General features: G+C 37.9%; 1 protein-coding gene across 1 annotated transcript; it reads right to left on the reverse strand.

Annotated features, from left to right (window-relative positions):
* Positions 1-279: 279 nt before the first annotated feature.
* On the reverse strand, positions 280-14,872 carry rbbp8l (retinoblastoma binding protein 8-like). The gene is made up of 15 exons (XM_046869115.1): positions 14,631-14,872; positions 11,413-11,486; positions 10,344-10,386; positions 10,005-10,100; positions 8,789-8,901; positions 7,205-7,280; positions 6,814-7,022; positions 6,671-6,723; positions 6,500-6,552; positions 5,721-6,378; positions 3,020-3,134; positions 2,891-2,925; positions 2,662-2,764; positions 607-714; positions 280-359 (listed from the first exon to the last, which is right to left on the reverse strand). Exons 2-14 carry the CDS (start codon positions 11,477-11,479, stop codon positions 626-628), a joined length of 1,710 nt encoding a protein of 569 aa, XP_046725071.1. The 5' UTR covers positions 11,480-11,486; positions 14,631-14,872; the 3' UTR covers positions 280-359; positions 607-625.
* Positions 14,873-22,056: the final 7,184 nt, after the last annotated feature.

Raw genomic sequence — 22,056 nt, forward strand, 5'->3', positions numbered from 1 at the left:
AAAGAGAGAGAAAAGGTGGGGGAATGCGATGTAATAGACAAATAATCCAAAATAATTTATTTCTGGTTAGAAGTCAAAATTTGGAAGTACAGCTTCATTGTACTCTCACTTCCTGTCTGGTTCGGGGAAATCTGGTCTTTGGCTAGTCTTTGAGGTGCTTTACATAGAAAAGCATTTGATCTTAGTGTCAGGCCATCTAATCTCCAACACAAGTGTGATATTCAGAAACAAGTGCAAAACTTAGATGTTCTTTTTGTGTTTCCTGTTTGATTTTTTTTCTGCTTCCTGCTACAATGGAAAACGCTCCTTTTGTAGAGAAATTCAGAACACCACATGTAACTTGTGATGATACATTTCGTCTGCAAGACAAAAACATAAAAAATCAATTAATGAGACATGAAGACCAGGAACTGGAAAACATTTAACGACCCTCTTTCAGATATATGAGCTAACAGACATCCATGGACGGTTGTGGCATTGCCGGGATTCAAACCTTCCAACTTCATATGAGAGGGAGGTGGTTTTATGTTAATCAGCTTGATTTAAAAGGGACATGGGTGCCTACACATGAGAAATCATGGGATATAAAGAAAGAAAACAACTCACTGTCCTCGTACATGACGCTTCAGCCTTGCTCTGTGTCTCCAATGTTAGCCTCCTGTGGCAGCAGGGTGGTCCTCATCTTCTTTTCTTTTAGTGGGCGTCGTGACAGAGCTATGCCAAGAAAACAAGAGAAACAAAATACAAATGAATGGTTGAATGAGGAACTTTGTAAAAACAAACTGCCCCAAATATTTTTTTTGGAATGGTTGAATATCTTTTGCGTCATTATTCCTAGTATTGGTCTGAGGTAGAAAGTAGCAAATTACATTTATTTACTTTGTTGTAATTGAGTAGATTCTTTATGTGCTTCTACATTTTAAAGTAGCTTTTAAAATCTAGAATTTTACTTTTACTTAAGTATGTTTTGTATGTAAGTATGTAAGTATTGTACTTAACTACATTTAAAATCCTATCCGTTACTGAGTAAACAATGAAAAATTAATAAAAATAATGCCAGGGGTAAAAAAATCACACCCTGGAAATTATAGCACTGCTGTTGCGTTGCATCAGTGCATGACATTGCTAATGTTAGCTAGCACCATGGTTGGAAATTAATGGGGACTTGGGGCAAAACTATCAGTGCAGAATTAAGCTAGCTCTAAGTGTTACATTTGCTACATTGTTACATCTGCTATTGTTGCATTAGTTTTGAGCATTACTGTATAACCAATCATAAGAATGCAGTGTCCAACCAAAGCTTTTAATTTATCACTGCGGAAAACACTGGATTTGTCCAGTGCGTGCGCTTACTATCTGAATCTGCATTTGCGATGTCTCTAATTATTATAAGAGAAGTGCAAAGCTCACATTATACTCAAGTCATGGACTGTAGGGTTTTTTTTTGCTTGCTTTCTTTGCTACTGAAATCTTTGCTAATCTGTAAAATCAGTAAACAAATTCATCAATGGTTCCTAGTTTGTTCACTTTGTTGGCAGAATATGACTTGTTTATTTCTAACTAGTTTCTAATGCTAATGATATACCATTAAAATGACTACTCACTTAAAAAGTAGGTATATGAGTTCATATATATATATATATATATATATATATATATATATATATATATATATATATATATATATATATAGTTTATGCCATATTTATATTTATGGGATGATCTGCACTAAAATTACTTGTGGACTTGTGGTGTTTTATTTATTTTATTTTTTTGTTATTTCACTTTAATTTGTAAAGGTGTTCCTTTAATAAAAACAACTCTCCAAAATGTATTATTTCTTACTGTAATTCTTTAGACCGGTAACTTTACTTGTACTTTCAGTACATACAGTACTTTTACTTGAGTAGAATATTTTATTACTCTGTCCACCTCTGGTATTGGTGTATAATATTTATAGTTTTATTATATATTATATTTTTATATATATCTATAAATATCTGTCTACATTTATTTTAATTTCATGCTAATTTCTATTCACTTGTGTATTGTTTCTGGTTTTAGGCTCGGTAAGAACTTATTTGCAAATGTATGCGTGGTCTGTGTGTATGTGTGACTTCTTTGTATGTAGCTGTGAAGACACTATACTAACTTCCTGTGTTAATCAATTTCATGCACACAAGAAGTTAACAAGTGTTTAAATACAGACAAAGACTTTGTATATAAAATTATTTTTATTAGTTAAGCTCATATTGGTGCAATTGGTTGCTCCCAAGTCAATGTGATAAAGACCTGGATAAAGCAGTTACTGAAGATGAAAAAAAGAATAAAAATAAATAAAAAGTTGATATTTTGAACTATAGATTATAATGGTTGGCAGATTGGCATCTTTTTTGCTAACACTATCAGACGGGTTTTAAATGTGGCTTATAAGAGGAAACTGATGCTTAAAATGTAGCTCATACTGGGACATTACATTCAAATTATTCATTATTATCTAAATAACAGCAACACATTAAATTAAGTCAAACAGAATAAAGAATGTCCAGATGAGACCATGGTTAAGCTCCTCCTTCTATCTACATTGCTATCTTTGCTAGTGACGTGGATATTTAAGACTGAGCCCCTCAATATCTCTAGTCTGATTACATGCCCTCATACCTTCAGGAGTCTGGCATGGTCTCTTCCTCACTATAACCTGTTTACTATCCTCTTTTTCTTTCTGGTCTTGCAGTCCACTGTCTTCCTCCATGTCCTGCTCTTTCTGCAACAGCACAACATTTACAAAATATATCAGAATGACAAAACTGACAAAGCATGAACAAAGTCTCTCAGTAGTACTACACTGATAATAAACATATTTATAAATTCGAGTTTGGAGGAAAGTTACCTGTACTGTTGATTTTAATGACTCTAGGACCACAACTGTGAGGACAAACAGAAACACGTATTGTTTACTCAGAAATAGTTGTCTCTCAATTTGTATAATTAAAAACAGTAATTAATCATAGGGTTCTACCTGGACGAAGTGAAATGGTCAGAGAGGGAACTTTCAGGTTTTCTGTGTCTACATTCTCGTTCTTTTCGCTTCCCTCATCTCCCTCTTCCTTGTCTCTTTCTGCAGTCTCCTCTTTCTTTAAATTGTGAGAGAGAAAAAAATAGATTGGAATGTATATTATTTGTCTTAAAATGACATTTTTTATTGAATTCAAATACTTCCTTTCACTCACTCACTCACTCACTCACTCACCCATTCACTCACTCACTCACTCAATCACTCACTCACTCACTCACTCACTCACTCACTCACTCACTAACTCAATCACTCACATTTCTAGTCATATATTCAGTAAACTTATCTCAAAACTGTTCTCATTGAACACGCTCTTATCTACACGCCAATGGTTGCTTTTGCTCACGTCACTGCAGTTCGCCAGCTCTTGCTGGAAAAGAATAGTCTCCAGCTGCTTTGTCTCTGTGGGTCACTGTATGAGTGAATAAACTTTTCCAAAAGTCTTGGCCAAAAGTCAACAGTCTGAACTCTTCGAAGGTTGACGAGTTCACAAAGACAAACCTGCTCTATTGTGGAAAGCAAATGATGAGGTATACTGATAACTATAACACTTCACAATAACACTAGTAAGGATCAGAGCATACTCCACATTGCATTTACTTAACATATGATACTGATGGCATCTGATACTCTCCGCCATCACCCACCCCACCCTACTAAATGCCACACATATACATACTAACCACTTCTCCTTATCAAATGACTGCTAACAATCTATGAGGGTCATGATTAGTTTATGTTCTAAAACACAATGCTGTTTCCTTTTGCATGAAAATGCCAGTTCAGATCTCTGTTTCCAGTCTATCCATTAAACAAAGAGGTGGAGAAGTATTAACAGGAAGTACTGATAGGTGGAAGCTTGCAGCTTCTTACTGTTATTGTGTTAAAATGATATCACTGTAAACAGTGACAGAGTTGTTGACAATCACATCATTTGACCTAGACAATATAGAATTTTGGCTATAGACAGCATTAGTTGGAGGGGTATAGCGCATGTTGCTACTGGACTCCAGAGCAGTGGAAATTTGTGCTCTGGAGTGATAAATCATGTTTCACTATCTCAAAGACTGATGGATGAATCTGGGTTTGGTGTCTGCCAGGAAAAACCTTTGTACTGGAATGTAGAGGATCAATGATAAGGTGTAATGGAGGATCTGGGACTGTTTTCAGGGGTTTCAGGCTTGGCCTCTTAGTTCCAATAATGGTGAAGCTGATGCTACAACATACTAACATTGTTTAGACAAATGTATGCACAAAGCAGCATCCATAAAGTCATGGAATGTGAAGAAACGCCAGTGGCCTGAACAGAATCTAGACCTCAATCCCACTTAAATGAACATCACTTTAATGTAGTGAAACGTTGATTGTAAGCAAGGTTGTCATGTCCCAATTCAGTGCCTGACCTTAAAATGCTCTGTTGTCTAAATATGGCACAAATGATCAGAAACTATGTTATATTTGTGAGGAGAAGCAGCAACTCACTGTTAATGCCTCAATTGGGAATGATGATCAGGTGTCCACATAATTTTGGTCATAAAGTTTTTATCACAATGTCATGAGGCATTAAACACATTAGGATGAACTGAAGAACATGACCGCAGCACTCAACTCAACCAGGAGAGGTGACATTAACCCAAAGGAAGTCTACCAGATTTGAACATGCCTCTGATTAACAGAGCACATGGATAAAAGTTACAACGGCAACCAGTAATAGTAATGCCTTCTGGCTGCGTTATAGGACAGTGACTGGCATGTTGTCGCTATAAAATAGCTGCAAGAATGAACACAGCATTAAAGGTTGGAATGTCACAAGAGATGTCAGGAATTCAGTCATTCCACAGACCTTAGTTTGCCAGTCTCCAAGACCAAGTTTGCTGAGATTTAAGAAATTGCCTTAAGATAATTTATTTTTACTAAATTACATGTTACAGGGAATTTGGCAGTGGGAGACACTGCTGTACTGCAAACGTCATAGAATTGCAATGCACTTGGTAGGATAATTTCAGTTTTGGTTTTGCGGTCATGCTGAAGTTTATTTTAACCCCCTGATTAATTTTCAGAAGCTCTTCAGTAATATTAAGAATATTTGTTAGGGAAATACTCTTGTTACGGAAATATATTAAACCATAGCTTTTGCTGAAAATGGCCTTACATGGACAGCATAAAGACCATTGACATTACTGTGGATGGTACCACTTAGAAACATTGAAGATGGCCTTAAAAAGAACAGATACGCTACAATTGCTTGGGACAATTGCCACATGTTTTGCACTCAAGTCTACATTCTCAAACATATAAAACTCTAATAACTGTACAAGTTACAGAATTATATTTTTTACTATGTTGTACACAGTAATAAAAGAGTGTCACAGGGATAAGGATGAGTTCCCTCCTTGAGTCTGTATCCAATTTTTGTTTCTCATATAGAATGAAGAAGTTTCTTCAATTGTTTCTTGACACAAGCGCTTTTGGTTTCTCATTTGGTAATAATTTATAGGCATACATTTAAACATTTAAAAATCCATATACTGAATTTAAAGATTTTTAAAGAATTTCTATTAAATAAAAATTGAACTGAAAGACTTGGACCTCTAACAGAGGCGTTGAATGCAGCCTTGACGTCTAGCTACAAGAGTGTATTTAATACCTGAGGCTTTGCATCCCCTGTTTGTAGATCACTCTGAGGACTAGAGGCATACTGAGCCGAAGATGGTGAAGAGAATGGAGCTGGAGGTGACGAAGATGAAGATGATGCCAAGTCTGTCTCTGTTTCTTTAATTTTCAGGCCTGAGCCATTAGACAGATCCAAAGGTGTTTCTTCATCTCCTTCTCTCAGATTTTCACCAAATACCCTCTCATGCTGTGAGCTTGACCAAGAGCTCGGCGGTGTTCTCTTTTCCCTGACATCTGATAGCTCAAAAAGCCCCCTTGGATGTGGGCATATAGGTCGTGGGTGGGCAGGGCTGCGGGGTGGTAGGTGGGGCTCAATGCCTTGTGGAACCAGACTTGGAAAGCGAAGGATGGGGGAGCTAGAGTCATGTTTCAGGTTCGGACTGACCACCATGCCACCACTAGTGCCAGTATTCAACACTGATGGCCAATCTGATCGTTCAGGCAGGGGCCAGGCAAGATTGGATGGGGTGGTTTTGATTGGATGGGGCCGCACTGGGATAGATACAATACCAGGACGGTCCTCGGATCGCCTAGGTGAAAACAGAGGGTTGTTCTTCAGAAGACGAAGGTGAGGAGGGATGGAATGTGAAGTGGGATGTTGACGAGCCTCCATAGAGTCCACGCTAATTGTTCTGAAGAGAGTAAAAAAAAATCAAGAATTGAAGAGGTGCGAATAATCTTTTTAAGGACACAACGGCAGATCTTTAATCTTGAACAACAATTCTTTTATATTTTATTTTAAAATAAAATCACCTTCTTTCTTTCCATGCTTGGTTGGGTGAAAAAACCGGCTGCCTGCTTGACTCCTGTAAAATATTGACATAACGTTACAAATAATGTTTAAAAACATGAATGAATCAGCAAAGTAATTTTTATTACTCCTCTACAACCTCTACAACTTAATGTTCATTTATGGCGACTTACAAAAAAATGTGTTAAACTCCACCCTTGTAACCGTTTGTTTTCCGATCCTTTGTCTGTATGTGTTAATGGAAAAATAAAGCCATTAAACAAATAAGGAATGAGCAGCATTGTGAGCCATATTCAGACGATAATTAAGGGATTACCTGCTGTCTCCTGTCTGTCACCTGCAGACTCTGTGCTTTGGCTCTGTTCAGTCTCACTCTTCACAATGGCTGCTGGTGTAGTGGCGCCCCCTAGTGTGGACTGATTATTCTTTACAACAGAGTTGGCCACAGACAGAGCATTGGCTGTAGGATCAGGAGAATGCTTAACGTCAGGGGTACCTGTTCCCTCTGAGTGACCATTCTGTTGTCTGAAATGTCAAGAGCAGAAATATGCACTTGAATAGACAATATGCACAATATTTCTTTTTACAAATTCAAACCTAAATATCAATAAAATTACTTAATATTTACAGCTAATAAACTCATTATCTAGCAAGCCTGGTCTTTCATGTATCCATGTTCATGAATAGTCACACTGATATTCACTCACTCTATTCTTTCTCGTAGACTCTTCACCTCCTCTTTTAGTCTTTCATTCTCTTTCACCAATGCATTGATCTCACCCACTACAGAAGTGGGAAAACAGCAAAAGAAAACAAAAGAGCATAACAAGGAAATTAAGAAAAGTAGCCATTGGGTTCTGGAATATCAGGAATTTACAGAGTACATTCCAACCACTTAGAAAATAATTGTTCCTTGTATGCTATTTTTAGATAACTGCTGTCTGTTGAATTATGTTGTGGCATCAGAAACTGTTCATGAATAGTTTACTGTTTAGATTTTTTTACTACCGCTCCAAAAACCTTCATACAAAACCTTAATTGAATATAGTGTGGTTTTTTTTTATCTGATAAAGGCAAATATAAAGCCAGGTTAATGCCCATGCACAATTTATTTTCTGAATCAAGATGTATAATTTGTTAAAAATGAAAATGAAAATTGTTCCCTAAAACAAATTGTTAGAACTTAAGTAGGATACGTAGCCCAACAAATGTAAAGCCTGTCTGGATATTTTTGAAACTATTTTAAAGAAAAGTTGGTTAAACCGATCGAGAAGATACCCAGAGTGTGCAATGATTCATACTGAATACTGTTTAGAATTTAAAAATATATATATCTTTTTAATGAGTTTAACAGGATTTTTTAGTCACTGAAAAAATTTCATCTCCATCTTTCACAGTGACCTCAGTAAATTAAATTTTTTATATTAATTATAATCTTTCAGAAGCTTTTTAAAAAAAATATATCATATTTGAAATTCATGATTTGTGACTTATTTTACTTATGACCAGAGACTCTGGGCTTGAGCCCATAAGACTTGGGAATTTTACTTAATTAACCTAATTATATTACTATTAGAATGGTAAAATAATTCATTAAATATTTCTCTGCCTGCTGCAGTTTAGGTGTTAACAGTAGCGAAAGGTGGCAGCACTGAGACAAAGAAAGGCATGTCATTAAACGTTAAGCTTCCTTAATTTTGTGCCCATATGATTCTTGCTTTAGTGAACAATCACAGAATGAACCATTCCATCCCAGGAGTCCTAACATGGTCTGTGGTGAGTTAAAGATATATTTGATATTTTATGTTTTTTGGGTACTTGTGATTCTTTTTAAAAGCGTGGGCTGTTTCTGCCTTTTTTTTTTTAATTTTTAAATCTTTTTACAGATTGTCATATTTTCTTGTAAATCTTCTGTGGTGCACAATTTTGACATGTATATGGCATTAATCACTTCTAATATTTCATGACAAACTTGTTTCTTTGTGGTCAGGGTGAACCCAAAGCTACATTCAGTTCTGTTCTTTATTTCCTTATACAGCATCAATCTAGTAAAGTTTAAACAGCTTTAATTCAAGTAGAACACTTTCTTGCCCTTTCTTGGACAATAAAAATCTCTTGAACTTCTCTTTCCCTTAAAAAAGTGCTGTAAAAATGTGAATGATCTTTTACTCTTTGCTAATTTTTTATTATTTTTTTTTTTACACATAATGATCTCTATTAGTAAAATTTTTTCGACAGTCTGAGTAGACGATTGCTTCTAATAATAGTGTGTTTGCATAAGCATAACCTACTTAGAATAGATATGTGCTGCAGACTCTGGAGCTGGGAGTTTTCATACTCTTGTTGTCGTTTTTTAGCCATCTCCTGGGTGACTGTACATCTGTCACACAACCCAGCTCGTAACCTACGGACACACACCCACACACCCACACACGCGCATAAATGTATTAAGACACATGAATGTTGCTTTAGTCTATATGCAACAAACAAACTGATGGCAAAAACACAAGAATTAGAGAGTGAATAACTAGAAGAAAGTCAATGACCCGAAGCACACATCTAAGCTCTGTTATTTAGACAGCATACAGTACTCTGGAGTGTTATCTATCATGGAATGGCCTGCCCAGTCACTGCACCTAAATCCTATTAAACAGTTCTGGAATGAACTGGATCGCAAGGTCAAACAGAAATATATAACTAGTAAAGAACAGCTTTGGCAAGTTTTACAAAAGGCATGGCAAAGAATTTCATCTGTATTTTTAGAGAAATGAACTTTCTGGATGCTGAGACTGTGTTAAGACTTCATGCTGAAGGAGGATTTGTACATTTCGATGTTTGGTCGATATAATTGTTCATATCGTGATAAAAGACTAAGTGTTTCCAAACATTAGACAGACACTGTATAATAATTAGTAATGCAGCAAATTAATACTATGTCTGAACCTAAATTTAACAATTGCCTTTATAACAGTGGTTCTTAACCTTGTTGGAGGTACTGACCCCCCACCAGTTTCATATGCGCATCCACCGAACCCTTCTTAAGCGGGGCGTGTAATCACGAATCATATGAGACCTCCGCCGAACCCCTGAGACTAACTCACCGAACCCTTGGGGTTCGATCGAACACAGGTTAAGAACCACTGCTTTATAAGCTAAATTTGATAAGATATCCCCAAGATTAGATGTCCTCACAAGGCCCAAAACCCCAACACACAAAGAGAGAGAGAGAGAGAGAGAGAGAGAGAGAGAGAGAGAGAGAGAGAGAGAGAGAGAGAGAGAGAGAGAGAGAAAAAGGGGAGAGCATCCAAATATCAAGACCTATGGATATGAATTTATGGATATTTATGGATATCATTGTGAAATTGCTCTATTAACATTGCATTAGGATTCCAATGCAAGTATTTTAAAAGTGTTGTCACACACATTGGTCTGAGAATCTGTCTACAATCCCAAAAATACTTGCTGATACATGGTAAAAAATGCCCACACACAAACACATCTACATACATGTTTTCCAGCTGTTTTATGTTTTCTGTCAGCATTTTGTGTTGCTCTCTCAGCTGCTGGTTCCTGTTGTATAGCTCCTCTAGTCTCTTCGCATCACTACAACACATAAACCAAAGTCTGTATGATACACAAATCCTGTTCACCATTAGCATATAAATCAATATAATCCATAATTCAAAAAAAGGGGCTATGGGCAGTGGGGGTGGTGTTTATTTTGGAAAACACGTAGAGATGGTTTGTATATTGCAAGCAGACTTAGCTATGAATATGTTTATAGCACCTTCCAGAGCATTTCAAATGTTGGTAAATGTAATCAAGAAGACAACATAAAGGACTCACCAGTTTTTCTTATTTGTTAACTCGAGGACTTTCTGTTGCAAGCCTATTGGATATGAAAAAAGAACACTTTATATCAATTCACAGTCTACCTTATTAAGAAAAACAGTTTTTTCATCTAATCAGCCAATAATGTGGCAGGAATACAGTGGAAAATAGAACGCAGATACAGGCCAAGATCTTCAGTTGATGTTCACAATAAACATCAGAATGAGAGGAAAATGTGCTTTCTGTGACTTAAACCACCGCATCGTTGTTAGAAAATTGACTGGTCTTCATTATATCATGAACTGATGATTTTCTGGGATTTTCACACACAATATTTTTCAAAGTTTACACAAAGTGGTGCAAAGAACCATAACAAATCATTTGAGTAGAGACACTGCAGGCTAAAACCCTTTGTTTAACAGTGAAAGAGATCAGACTGATCTGAGCTTAGAAAAGAAGAATCTGAGGTCATCAAAAGCACAGACTCATCTGAAGTGGACAGTTAAAGACTGGAAATAGACCCAACTGTCTTCAGTTCCCCAGTTTGTGCCCATGATGACCACAGATTATTGCTCTTGGATGGAGGAGTGGAACCCAATATTGTCTTCTGTTTTGTAGCCTATTAACTCCGACTATACCACCTCTGGAAAGAACGCCCGTGCCGCGAACAAGGTCAAAGAGCTCAATCAATATAAAGTAAATGTTTAATATTTATGGAAATATGTTAACAATCAAGAAGGGAATATCTAAGATTCAGAAACTTAATTCTGATTCACAGGACAATAGTTTGATATCTGATGCTGATAGCATTGAGTCTTCTTAATGCACTCAAGACTTAATAGCTTCTGATTATTGAGTAACTGTGGAAAGCCTACGATTATTCAGGATTGATAATGATATAAAGGAATGAAATAAATTTTGAAAATAATTAACTTATTTTAAGCATTTATTTGACCTATTTGTAATATTTTCTTTTTAATATGTTCTTTTAAACCAGATTAGTTGCTATCATAATGCATAAAAAATAAATAGCGTGGGAAGTGTAGTGTCTGAAACACTGCAGTAATGAAAGGCTCGAGCTCACCTTCCAGCTCCTGCTCATGGACCTCTTTCAGTTTATGTAGCAGTTCAGTAAAACTCTCCACAGCCATCCTCCTCCTACAGACACACAGAGATAGAGATAGAGAGAGTGTGTGTGAGAGAGAGAGAGAGAGAGAGAGAGAGAGAGAGAGAGAGAGAGAGAGAGAGAGAAAGAGCATGGAGTGAGAACCTATATTTAAATATTGCACTGAAACATTCTGCTGAGCCTCTATTAGTTATGTTATAATACAAACAAACAAACAAACAAACAAACAAACAAACAAACAAACACCAAATGATGGCCTCTAGCATGTGCTCAGAACAAAGCTTTTAAAATATGAATATGCAAGAATGCACAATGGAACACTTAAATACATACATTCACATTAAAGAAAAGTCAACAGGAAATAGTTAGAGGTAGAAACTAGAAATATTTCAGAAATGCAAAATAACCTTTAAAGCTGGTTGTCTTAGGGTTTAACCTGTTAAGGAAGCAGAGCAAACTTCTCAGAGAAGATATTAAGAATAATTATAATCTATCCTGGTCAGACTGGTTTCACCACAGTGCTTCAGGCATAACTTTATTTGTGTATGTGTGTGCGTTGTGAATGTACAGTATATGGGCGACAGAAAGAGGGAGAAAAGTATAAAGTGTGAGAGAGAGAAAGTGCACATAAGCCATCTATTTGTCAATACAGTATGAAATCTGAGAAAAAAAGAAGCTGGGATACATATGTAGCATAATGACACTATTTAATTACTAAGAGCAACATAACTGGACACCAGAATGATGTGCCAGGAGTCAAGTCCCACGCCATACGGCCACATAATGAGACTCTGGATCTTATCTCAGACATCCTGAGGAAACCGTCTTCCCGACTGGACTCTCGTGTATGGCCTGCAGGATAACGTGATTGTGAAATTTAAGTGTAAAAAGATCAGATTACTAAACAAACATCCTCGGGTCACCCAATAGCAACTGCCTGATCAGACAGGTTCAGGTTTGCTGACTGTATGCCCTGAAATCGAAATAAGCACAGAAAAAAAAAGAATGAGACGTTGACTCGCTCGTATAACCGATCCCAAATCATTTCGTCATTACCAGTGTCAAAAAATATTCCTGATTACTTTTGTGTGTCAGGGTCAAGTTTGGTGCACAAAGCGAACGAGTAGTGATTTACACTTCTGTAACACAATAAAGTAATATTTTTGCATTTTTGAGCTGGCTTGGTTGTCTTAGTGTAGGAAGAGAGCACAGATATGTGCAGTATATAGGGTATGAATGGATGGCAAATTAAAAAAATATAATAATTATGTGCTGACCTTATTAGCACTAGAGCCACCATTGATGTGCCACAGCAAACGTTTTCCATAAACATTTGTATAATGGAGCAAACGAGTTAAACAGTGTGCACTAAGGGTGCTCCACAGGGTGTGGCCCATGCTGCCCCCCTCCTCTGCCAGCCGTTTCTTGGCAGCAATGTAAATCTGCTGAAAATGCTCCACTTTATTTTTGCTTCAAGTCATTAACATCTAGCACATTCGGACCCTTTACCTAAGTCATTGCAATGTCAGAAGGCCTAATTTATGCTGTGCAGGCATCCTAAATGAGTAACACAACAAAGTTTGGGAATACTACAATTCACAAAACCGTTTTTTAAATATACATATCAATATACAGCAAAGTTTAAATTCTTTACACAAGGTACTCTTTGAACTTCTTTTACAATTAAAGCTGGGACTTAAAGTTTTTCGCAGCTCTGTTTCTGTTTTAATGAGTTTGGAAGAGCACTCTGTCCCCCACTCCCTCAGTCGGTGTGCGTGTTGGGATATGTCAGTTCGGTGTCCCGCATTAGCAGGCACGAGCAAGAAAGAACCTGTCTTACCGAGGAAAGAAATCACTGACGTAGAGTCTCAAACATACACACCCACATGTACACAGATACACACAAATATGCACACATGCAAATTCAAACATAAAAAAATAAGAACACATACACCCATTCACACATACACACTGCCATGCATACCTAACACACCATATGCATTCAAAAAGATCCAATCTTGCACACACTCAGTTTCAGCATGTTAATTAAGATGGAGAAATATAAATCTGATGCAATATAAATATAAATGCATCTAAATAATAATGGATCGAAGTGCATTACTCACAATGTGGAAATGCCATTCTTTGCAAATGAATGTTGAGTAAATCAGTACATCAAAGCAAGCATGGAGCGAGGCGAATCTGTGCAATGTAGGTGCACATAAACAGATGTGTAGAATGACATCTGCATTACAGTCATTTGACTTGAAATGAATAATCAAACGCATTTAAAACAACACACAACCCCTAGATCTATACTATGTCACTAAAAGTTTAAAGAATACACATGTGCAATCAGTGCTCTGCTATCTATCATGATTGAAAGTCATTTTAAATACCATACTTGCCTTTGTGTTTTTTTTTTCATAGTAGATATAACCATGTAATATTGCACTTATTAACAATTTGGATATCATTTAACATTAGGGTTCCCCTTTTCCTGCATTATTTTTCTGTGGTAGAAGCGCTATTAAAGTTACAATGTAAGATAAAAGATGTTCATTTGTTACTTTGTTAACAAATGAATTCTGTATTACTTATGAATTATTCAGTCCAGGACAATCACAGCACAATACTATATATTGATAAAGTCCTGTGTCAATATTACACCTTGCTGCTCCGCCTCATTTGTACGATGTGGCCAATTTACAAACATGTACATGCTCATTCATGTGTTTTAAGGTCTTTCAACTTGGGTGATTATTACGGGTTTAATAATTTATGGGTATGACACTGGCTAATTCAGGTGTCGATTTGGTTCACATGCATTTGCTCTATTCACTCCAAACATTAATGAATACACAGTTGGAAGAGATCATTAATACTAGCTTGTATGCAGGTCTTTTTACCTTATGCCCTTACTATAATCACATTTCCATGATGCCTGAAATAATCAGACTTCTTACACAAGGCCTCTCTTTCTTCCAGAATCTTTTCACTTGCGTGCCCACAACTGCACACACACACACACACACACACACACACACACACACACACACACACACACACACACACACACACACACATTCCTTCCTTGCTTATTTACAATTTCTATAGTGTTTTTCATGTAAATCAGAACTGTCGTCCATCCAGTAAAACAAAACTCCAAAACTCACCCTTGGCCACCTGGTGGAATTTAGAACTCAAATTCAACAGCTGGCAATCACGCTGTCTGCCAGTCACATACAGCCCTCCAGGTCCTCGTCTAAGCAGTTTCTCCACCACCGAGCTTTAATCGAGTTCCCGAAAGATGGCCCAAACTGGGAAAATCCTGGAAAAAAAATGGTAAGAGGATAAGAATGGAGCAGAGGAGTTTTCCTTTCACACTGCTCTTCTCCTCTCCTTCTGCTTCTCCCTCCATCCCCCCCTCCCTCCCCTCCATTGGCAGAGTAGAACAGGTTGGTGCAGTTCGCTGCCTGAACGCACAAACACCAGTTCTCCCTGGATAAACCGGTCCTGCTGAAATCTCGAGCAACCTGACTGACCAGATTTGCACAGCAGAGAGAGAAGAGGGAAAAAAAACCCTAGAAAGGATATAGAGAACCTCACACACAAAGCAGCTTTATTCTGCAGTGATCTGGCACATAGGGAAAGGAAGAAGTGAATGTTATAGAGGAAGAAAGCACCTTTTTTTCTCCACTGGAGACTTACTGATACATCAGATCATATGCATGAAAACATGTTGGAATTTAAAGAATGTTTGTGGTATTGAGCATTTCATGGCGGTTAATGGATGTTGTACAGATTGTGCTGAGGAAAAGGTTTCATGAATATAAAGTATATGTTGAATATAATTCACACAAAAATATTTTCATTTATATGATTAGTAGCTTTTTAATGCATTAGCCAAAATCAAATGCTGTGCCTTGTGTGCCTTTTACACATCCACAACGTGCATGCACACATACAGTATGAAGATTATGCAGTATATGAGAAACACGGACCCACACTTCAACTCCATCACTTCAAATAGCACTAGACTCTTGTTTCAATAGGTTAATGCGCTAACTCTCTAGACATTTCTCACATGACTGTTCTCTAGTGGTTGACGGTTTTCTTATTCCTGTGTTCCAGCTGGACTGGGTGTGACCAAGTGGCACCTGTGCGTCAATAAAGCTACAATGATGAGGCCAGACCAACGAGGACAACATATCTGTACCTGCAGTGTAAGCAAACTTGTGCCAATTTCTTTAAACCACACACACACACACATTATTGGAAAGAAGGGGAATGAAAGTCAGTAGGAGTAAAACAGAGTACATGTGTGTGAATGAGAGGGAGGGCAGTGGAGTGGTGCGGTTACAGGGAGAAGAGGTGGAGAAGGTGGAGGAGTTTAGGTACCTGGGATCAACAGTACAAAGTAATGGAAAATGTGTAAGAGAAGTGAAGAAAAGAGTGCAGGCAGGGTGGAGTGGGTGGAGAAGAGTGGCAGGAGTGATTTGTGATAGAAGAGTATCTGCAAGAGTGAAAGGGAAAGTTTATAGGACTGCGGTGAGACCGCAGGAAGTGCAGCTGTAGGTAGCAGAGCTTAAGATGTTGAGGTTTTTGTTGGGAGTGATGAGTTTGGACAGGATTAGAAATGAGCTTCTTAGAGGGCATATAGGACGTTTTGGGGACAAAGTGAAAGAGGCCCGATTGAGATGGTTTGGATATGTGCAGAGGAGGGACATGGGGTATATCGCTAGGAGAATGCTGAGGATGAAGTCACCAGGAAGGAGGAAAAGAGGAATACCAAGGAGAAGGTTTATGGATGTGGTGAGGGAAGACATGCATTACAGTCTCAGTCCAACTCCACTCAATGTGCACTTCAATAGGAACACCTTTACACCTGCATTTGTGCAATTATCTAATCAGCCAATCATGTATCAGTAGTGCAATGTGCAGAATCATGCAGATACGGGCCAGTAACTTCTTGTAATGTTCACATCAGCCATCAGACTAGAGAAACATGCACTCTAAATGATTTTGAGCATGGGATGATGGCTGGTTTGAGTATTTTTATACCTGCTAATCTCCTGGGATTTTAGCATACACTAGTCTCTGGAGTTTACACAGAATGTTGTAAATGAAGAAGAAACATCAAGTGAGCAGCAGGTCTGATGGACATTGTTGATGAGAGTTTGACAGAGAATGGCCAAACTCGTTTGAGCTGACAGAGAGGATAAAGAAACTCAACTGTACAACTGTGGTAATCAGAAAAGCATCTCATAATGCACAACTTATTGAACCCTAGGCTCATTGGCTACAAGAGCAGAAGTGCATGTCTGGTGGATTTCTGTCATCCACAAACAGATATCTGAATCTATGATGGCACAGACTCACCAAAAACAGATAGCTGAACCCTGAAAAAATGTAGCCTGATCTGATGAGTCTAATATTCTTATTTTCACTGACAATGTGTAAGCACTTTTTGTCTTGCTCTTTTGTCTTTTTTCTTATTATTCTTTGGCTTCTTTTCCTGGCTAGGCTATAGTAGCCAGCTAGTAAAAGTTGTGAAATTCACTTCTTTTCCACACTGATTGGGGAAAATCTACACCAAATTTGGCCCACATCATCTTGAGATCTGTCTTAAGATGATCTCTATCCATAACCCTAACCCTAACCCTCTATTTAAATAATCAACGATATTTTAATATTCAAAACCATTGTTCTGTAATGTGCCTATAAACACAAAAACCAAAAACAAATAGCGATGCAGGCTTATCTCAGTAATGCATCTACGTATGATCACGAAACTTGAAAATTATCTTTAGGACCACACCCTGAACGTACCCAAGAGATTTTGTAACTGTGCCACTTCCTTGCTAAGAGCTGTACATCGTTTTTATCATACCATTTGAAACTTTTTACTAAGTTTTTTCCCCGATAATTTTCTGGAATATACTTACATGAACACACACCATCTGGCATTCTGTAGTATTGACAAATTTACTTTTGAATTTTGTCAAAAACCTTTGCACTGCTTCTTATACAAATTATGGCCAATCAACAAAGTCTGGCCTAAATCATCCAACCTGGACATCCAACAGATTTCTTGCCTGTGCCATCTACTGTCATCCTGTTACTCCAGCTTCAACCTTTGTCCAATCTTTAGCAGATTTTGCTTACATCATCTTGACAACTTGCAGCCCATTTGTTCATCGAGATAAACAAACCAGAGAATTCCATCACTGCCTGAGAGTAAAACAACATGAATACCTGTTATATCTTCTTGTGATTATTTAGGAAAAAGTTTTAGCTTTGAGTGTAAGGCATATAATAATAATTATTATGTAACAAAATAATAATAATTGTTGTTATTATTAATATTATTATAAGTAGCAAGAGTAAAAGTAGTAGAACTTTCATCTTTGGTAGCTGCTTTATTTTAGACAGGGTTGTGTTGTCCTGCAGTCCTTTGTTTATATGTGCTAAATAGAGTTTAATCCATTCACAGAACAGGCATAACATTATGACATTATCACATTATGACCGGTGAGTGAACAGCATTGATTATCCCTCCATCATGGCACCTGTTGATGGGTGGGATATATTAGGCAACAAGTGAACATATTGATGTGAGCAAGTTGATAGTAGAAGGAAAAATGGGCAAGCGTAATAATATAACTGAGTTTCCTAAGGACCAGATTGTGATGGCTAGACGACTGGGTCAGAGGATCTCAGAAACTGCAGCTCTTGTAAGGTGTTCCTGGTCTGCAGTGGTCAGTATCTATTAAAAGTGGTCCAAGGAAGGTACAGTGGTGAACCACGACAGGGTCATGGGTGGCCAATGCTCAATGATGCGTGTGGGAAAGGCTGGCCTGTGTGGTCAGATCTAATTAGTGCTGAAGGAAGTAAACAAACCATGTAGTTGAGTTGAAGTAGAGACCCACCAGGTAAAATATTACTCCAGTAAAAGTGCTCCCTTTAAACTTTTACTTGAGTAAATGTACAAAAGCAAATGACTTCAGTTGTACTCAAGTATCCAAAGTACTATGATTTATTATGGCTATAATGGCCTATTATCATTTTGGTCACAAGACTCTTTTCTTAGTCAACTCAGTTTATATAAAAAGATTCTTACTCTTAGCACACCAATCTATTAATAGAATGATACTATTTAATCAAATACTGATTCATATATATTAAAATGACCATTAGCTCAAAAAACTCTATTACGCTAATACGGCCACAGATGTTGTGGCAAGTTTGAGTCAGGAGTTTTTTCCATCATTTATTCCTCTCAAAATGTTCTGCTTGCTGTATGTTGGTGTAAGTAGATGCTACCAAGCGCCAATCAAAGCAATTTTAAAACAGGGCACGCTTTTCCCTGATTGGTGGTTTGCTGCATGTTTGACCAAGTAAGTTTTTATCCACTTAAATATAAAGGAATGACTGATTTAGCAAAATGCATTTGAGTAAAAAGTAAGATATTTCACTTTGAAACGTAGTGAAGGTAAAGTAAAAGTCTCCACGAAAGGAAATACTTCAGTAAAGTCAGGACTGTTTTGGCAGCAAAAGGGGGATTAACATATTTTTAGGTAGGTGGTCATAATATTATGCTTGATTGGTGGCCATAATAATATGCCTGGTCGGTGTACATCTTGAAGATATTTCAATTCAGTTCAGATTTTATTTGTTAAGCACTTTTAATGATGGACATTGTCGAAGCAGCTTCACAGAAATAAATAATTAGCAAATATACATTTTTAATTTTTGAAATTTATGAATTAGTCTCTAAGTATAAATATATACTATATATATATATATATATATATATATATATATATATATATATATACAGAAATCACAATATATGATTTTTAAACTATTTATTTGTATGATACAGCTGCAAATAAGTATTTGAACACCTGTCTATCAGCTAGAATTCTGACCCTCAAAGACCTGTTAGTCTGCCTTTAAAATGTCCACCTCCACTACATTTACAGTTGTGTTCAAAATTATTCAACCCCCACTGAAATTGATTGTTTTGGTCGGTTTGACATTCATTATGATCATTCAGTCATCCTGCTTACAATTAAATCAAAGAGGCACGTGTAGGTCAGACAAATATAACATAATATTTATAATGAAATAACCACAAATGTCTTTTCTGAGCTCACATCATTATCAGTTTTATTCAACCCCCAAGTGACATTCAATCTTAGTACTTAGTACAACATCCTTTTACAGTAATAACAGCTTTTAAACGTGAAGCATAGCTTGACACAAGTGTCTTGCAGCGATCTACGGGTATCTTCGCCCATTCATCATGGGCAAAAGCCTCCAGTTCAGTCACATTCTTAGGCTTGCGCACTGCAACTGCTTTCTTTAAGTCCCACCAGAGGTTCTCAATCGGATTTAAGTCTGGTGACTGCGATGGCCACTTCAAAATGTTCCAGCCTTTAATCTGCAACCATGCTCTAGTGGACTTGGAGGTATGCTTGGGATCATTGTCCTGTTGAAAGGTCCAACGTCTTCCAAGCCTCAGGTTTGTGACGGACTGCATCACATTGTCATCCAATATCTCCTGGTACTGAAGAGAATTCATGGTACCTTGCACACGCTGAAGCTTCCCAGTACCTGCAGAAGCAAAACAGCCCCAAAGCATGATTGACCCCCCGCCATGCTTCACAGTAGGCAAGGTGTTCTTTTCTTCATAGGCCTTGTTCTTCCTCCTCCAAACATAGCGTTGATCCATGGGCCCAAACAGTTCTAATTTTGTTTCATCAGTCCACAGAACACTATCCCAAAACTTCTGTGGTTTGTCCACATGACTTTTGGCATACTGCAGTCGACTCTTCTTATTCTTTGGGGACAGCAAGGGGGTGCGCCTGGGAGTTCTGGCATAGAGGCCTTCATTACGCAGGGTGCGCCATATTGTCTGAGCAGAAACTTCAGTACCCACATCTGACAAATCTTTTCTCAGTTCCTCAGCAGTCACACGGGGACTTTTCTCCACTCTACGCTTCAGGTAGCGCACAGCAGTCGAAGTCAGCATCTTCTTTCTGCCACGACCAGGTAGCGTTTCAACAGTGCCCTTTGCCTTGAATTTGCGAATGATGCTTCCTATGGTGTCTCTTGGTATGTTTAACATCTTTGCAATCTTCTTATAGCCATTGCCCTTCCTGTGAAGAGTAATCACCTGTTCTCTTGTCTTCCTGGACCATTCTCTTGACCTCACCATGTTTGTAACCACACCAGTAAATGTCTAGAAGGAGCTGAGTATCACAGTCATTTTAAAGCTGCCTAATTGGTGCTTATTAGGCTTTATTGCTGCTCCCTGATATCCACAGGTGTTTTCAATACCTGATTGAAAACACTTCATTGAACCTCTGTTCTTCAGAGTGGTAGTCTTTAAGGGGTTGAATAATTATGTCAATGAAGAATTCACAAAAGAAACATTTACTACTGTATTACAAAACTAATTGATGTCATTTTAGTTGCATATGGTTCTTTAAGAAGTCCTTGTAGGATTTCATTCTGAATACAATTACAAATGTACACTAAATTCCCTAAAACCATTTACAGCATTGGGGGTTGAATAATTTTGAACACAACTGTATTATCCTAAATTAGATGCATCTGTTTGAGGTCATTAGCTGCATAAAGACACCTGTCCACCCCATACAATCAGTAAGAATTCAACTACTAACATGGCCAAGACCAAAGAGCTGTCCAAAGACACTAGAGACAAAACTGTACACCTTCACAAGGCTGGAAAGGTCTACGGGGAAATTGCCAAGCAGCTTGGTGAAAAAAGGTCCACTGTTGGAGTAATCATTAGAAAATGGAAGAAGCTAAACATGACTGTCAGTCTCCCTCGGACTGGGGCTCCATGCAAGATTTTACCTTTTGGGGTCTCAATGATCCTAAGGAAGGTGAGAAATCAGCCCAGAACTACACGGGAGGAGCTGGTCAATGACCTGAAAAGAGCTGGGAGCACCGTTTCCAAGGTTACTGTTGGTAATACACTAAGACGTCATGGTTTAAAATCATCCATGTCACGGAAGGTTCCCCTGCTTAAACCAGCACATGTCCAGGCACGTCTTAAGTTTGCCAATGACCATTTGGATGATGGATGAGTCATGGGAGAAAGTCATGTGGTCAGATGAGACCAAAATAGAACTTTTGGGTCATAATTCCACTAAACGTGTTTGGAGGAAGAAGAATGATGAGTACCATCCCAAGAACACCATCCCTACTGTGAAGCATGGGGGGGTAGCATCATGCTTTGGGGTGTTTTTCTGCACATGGGACAGGGCGACTTCACTGTATTAAGGAGAGGATGACCGGGCCATGTATTGCGAGATTTTGGGGAACAACCTCCTTCCCTCAGTTAGAGTATCGAAGATGGGTCGAGGCTGGGTCTTCCAACATGACAATGACCCGAAGCACACAGCCAAGATAACCAAGGAGTAGCTCTGTAAGAAGCATATCAAGGTTCTGGCATGGCCTAGCCAGTCTCCAGACCTAAACCCAATAGAGAATCTTTGGAGGGAGCTCAAACTCCGTGTTTCTCAGCGACAGGACAGAAACCTGACTGATCTAAAGAAGATCTGT

Source organism: Silurus meridionalis, chromosome 16 (genome assembly GCF_014805685.1).
Source record: "Silurus meridionalis isolate SWU-2019-XX chromosome 16, ASM1480568v1, whole genome shotgun sequence".
Taxonomy (NCBI): Eukaryota; Metazoa; Chordata; class Actinopteri; order Siluriformes; family Siluridae; genus Silurus; species Silurus meridionalis.

Bases quoted from the DNA above. Each gene is read 5' to 3' on its own strand.
- rbbp8l (XM_046869115.1), bottom strand. From the start codon at position 11,479: ATGGCTGTGGAGAGTTTTACTGAACTGCTACATAAACTGAAAGAGGTC. The intron at 7,023-7,204 runs GTGAGTGAATAT...TTGACATTTCAG, and splicing joins AGTCTACGAGAAAGAATAGA to ACAACAGAATGGTCACTCAG. The intron at 715-2,661 runs GTATGAGGGCAT...TTCTTGGCATAG, and splicing joins ACCATGCCAGACTCCTGAAG to CTCTGTCACGACGCCCACTA.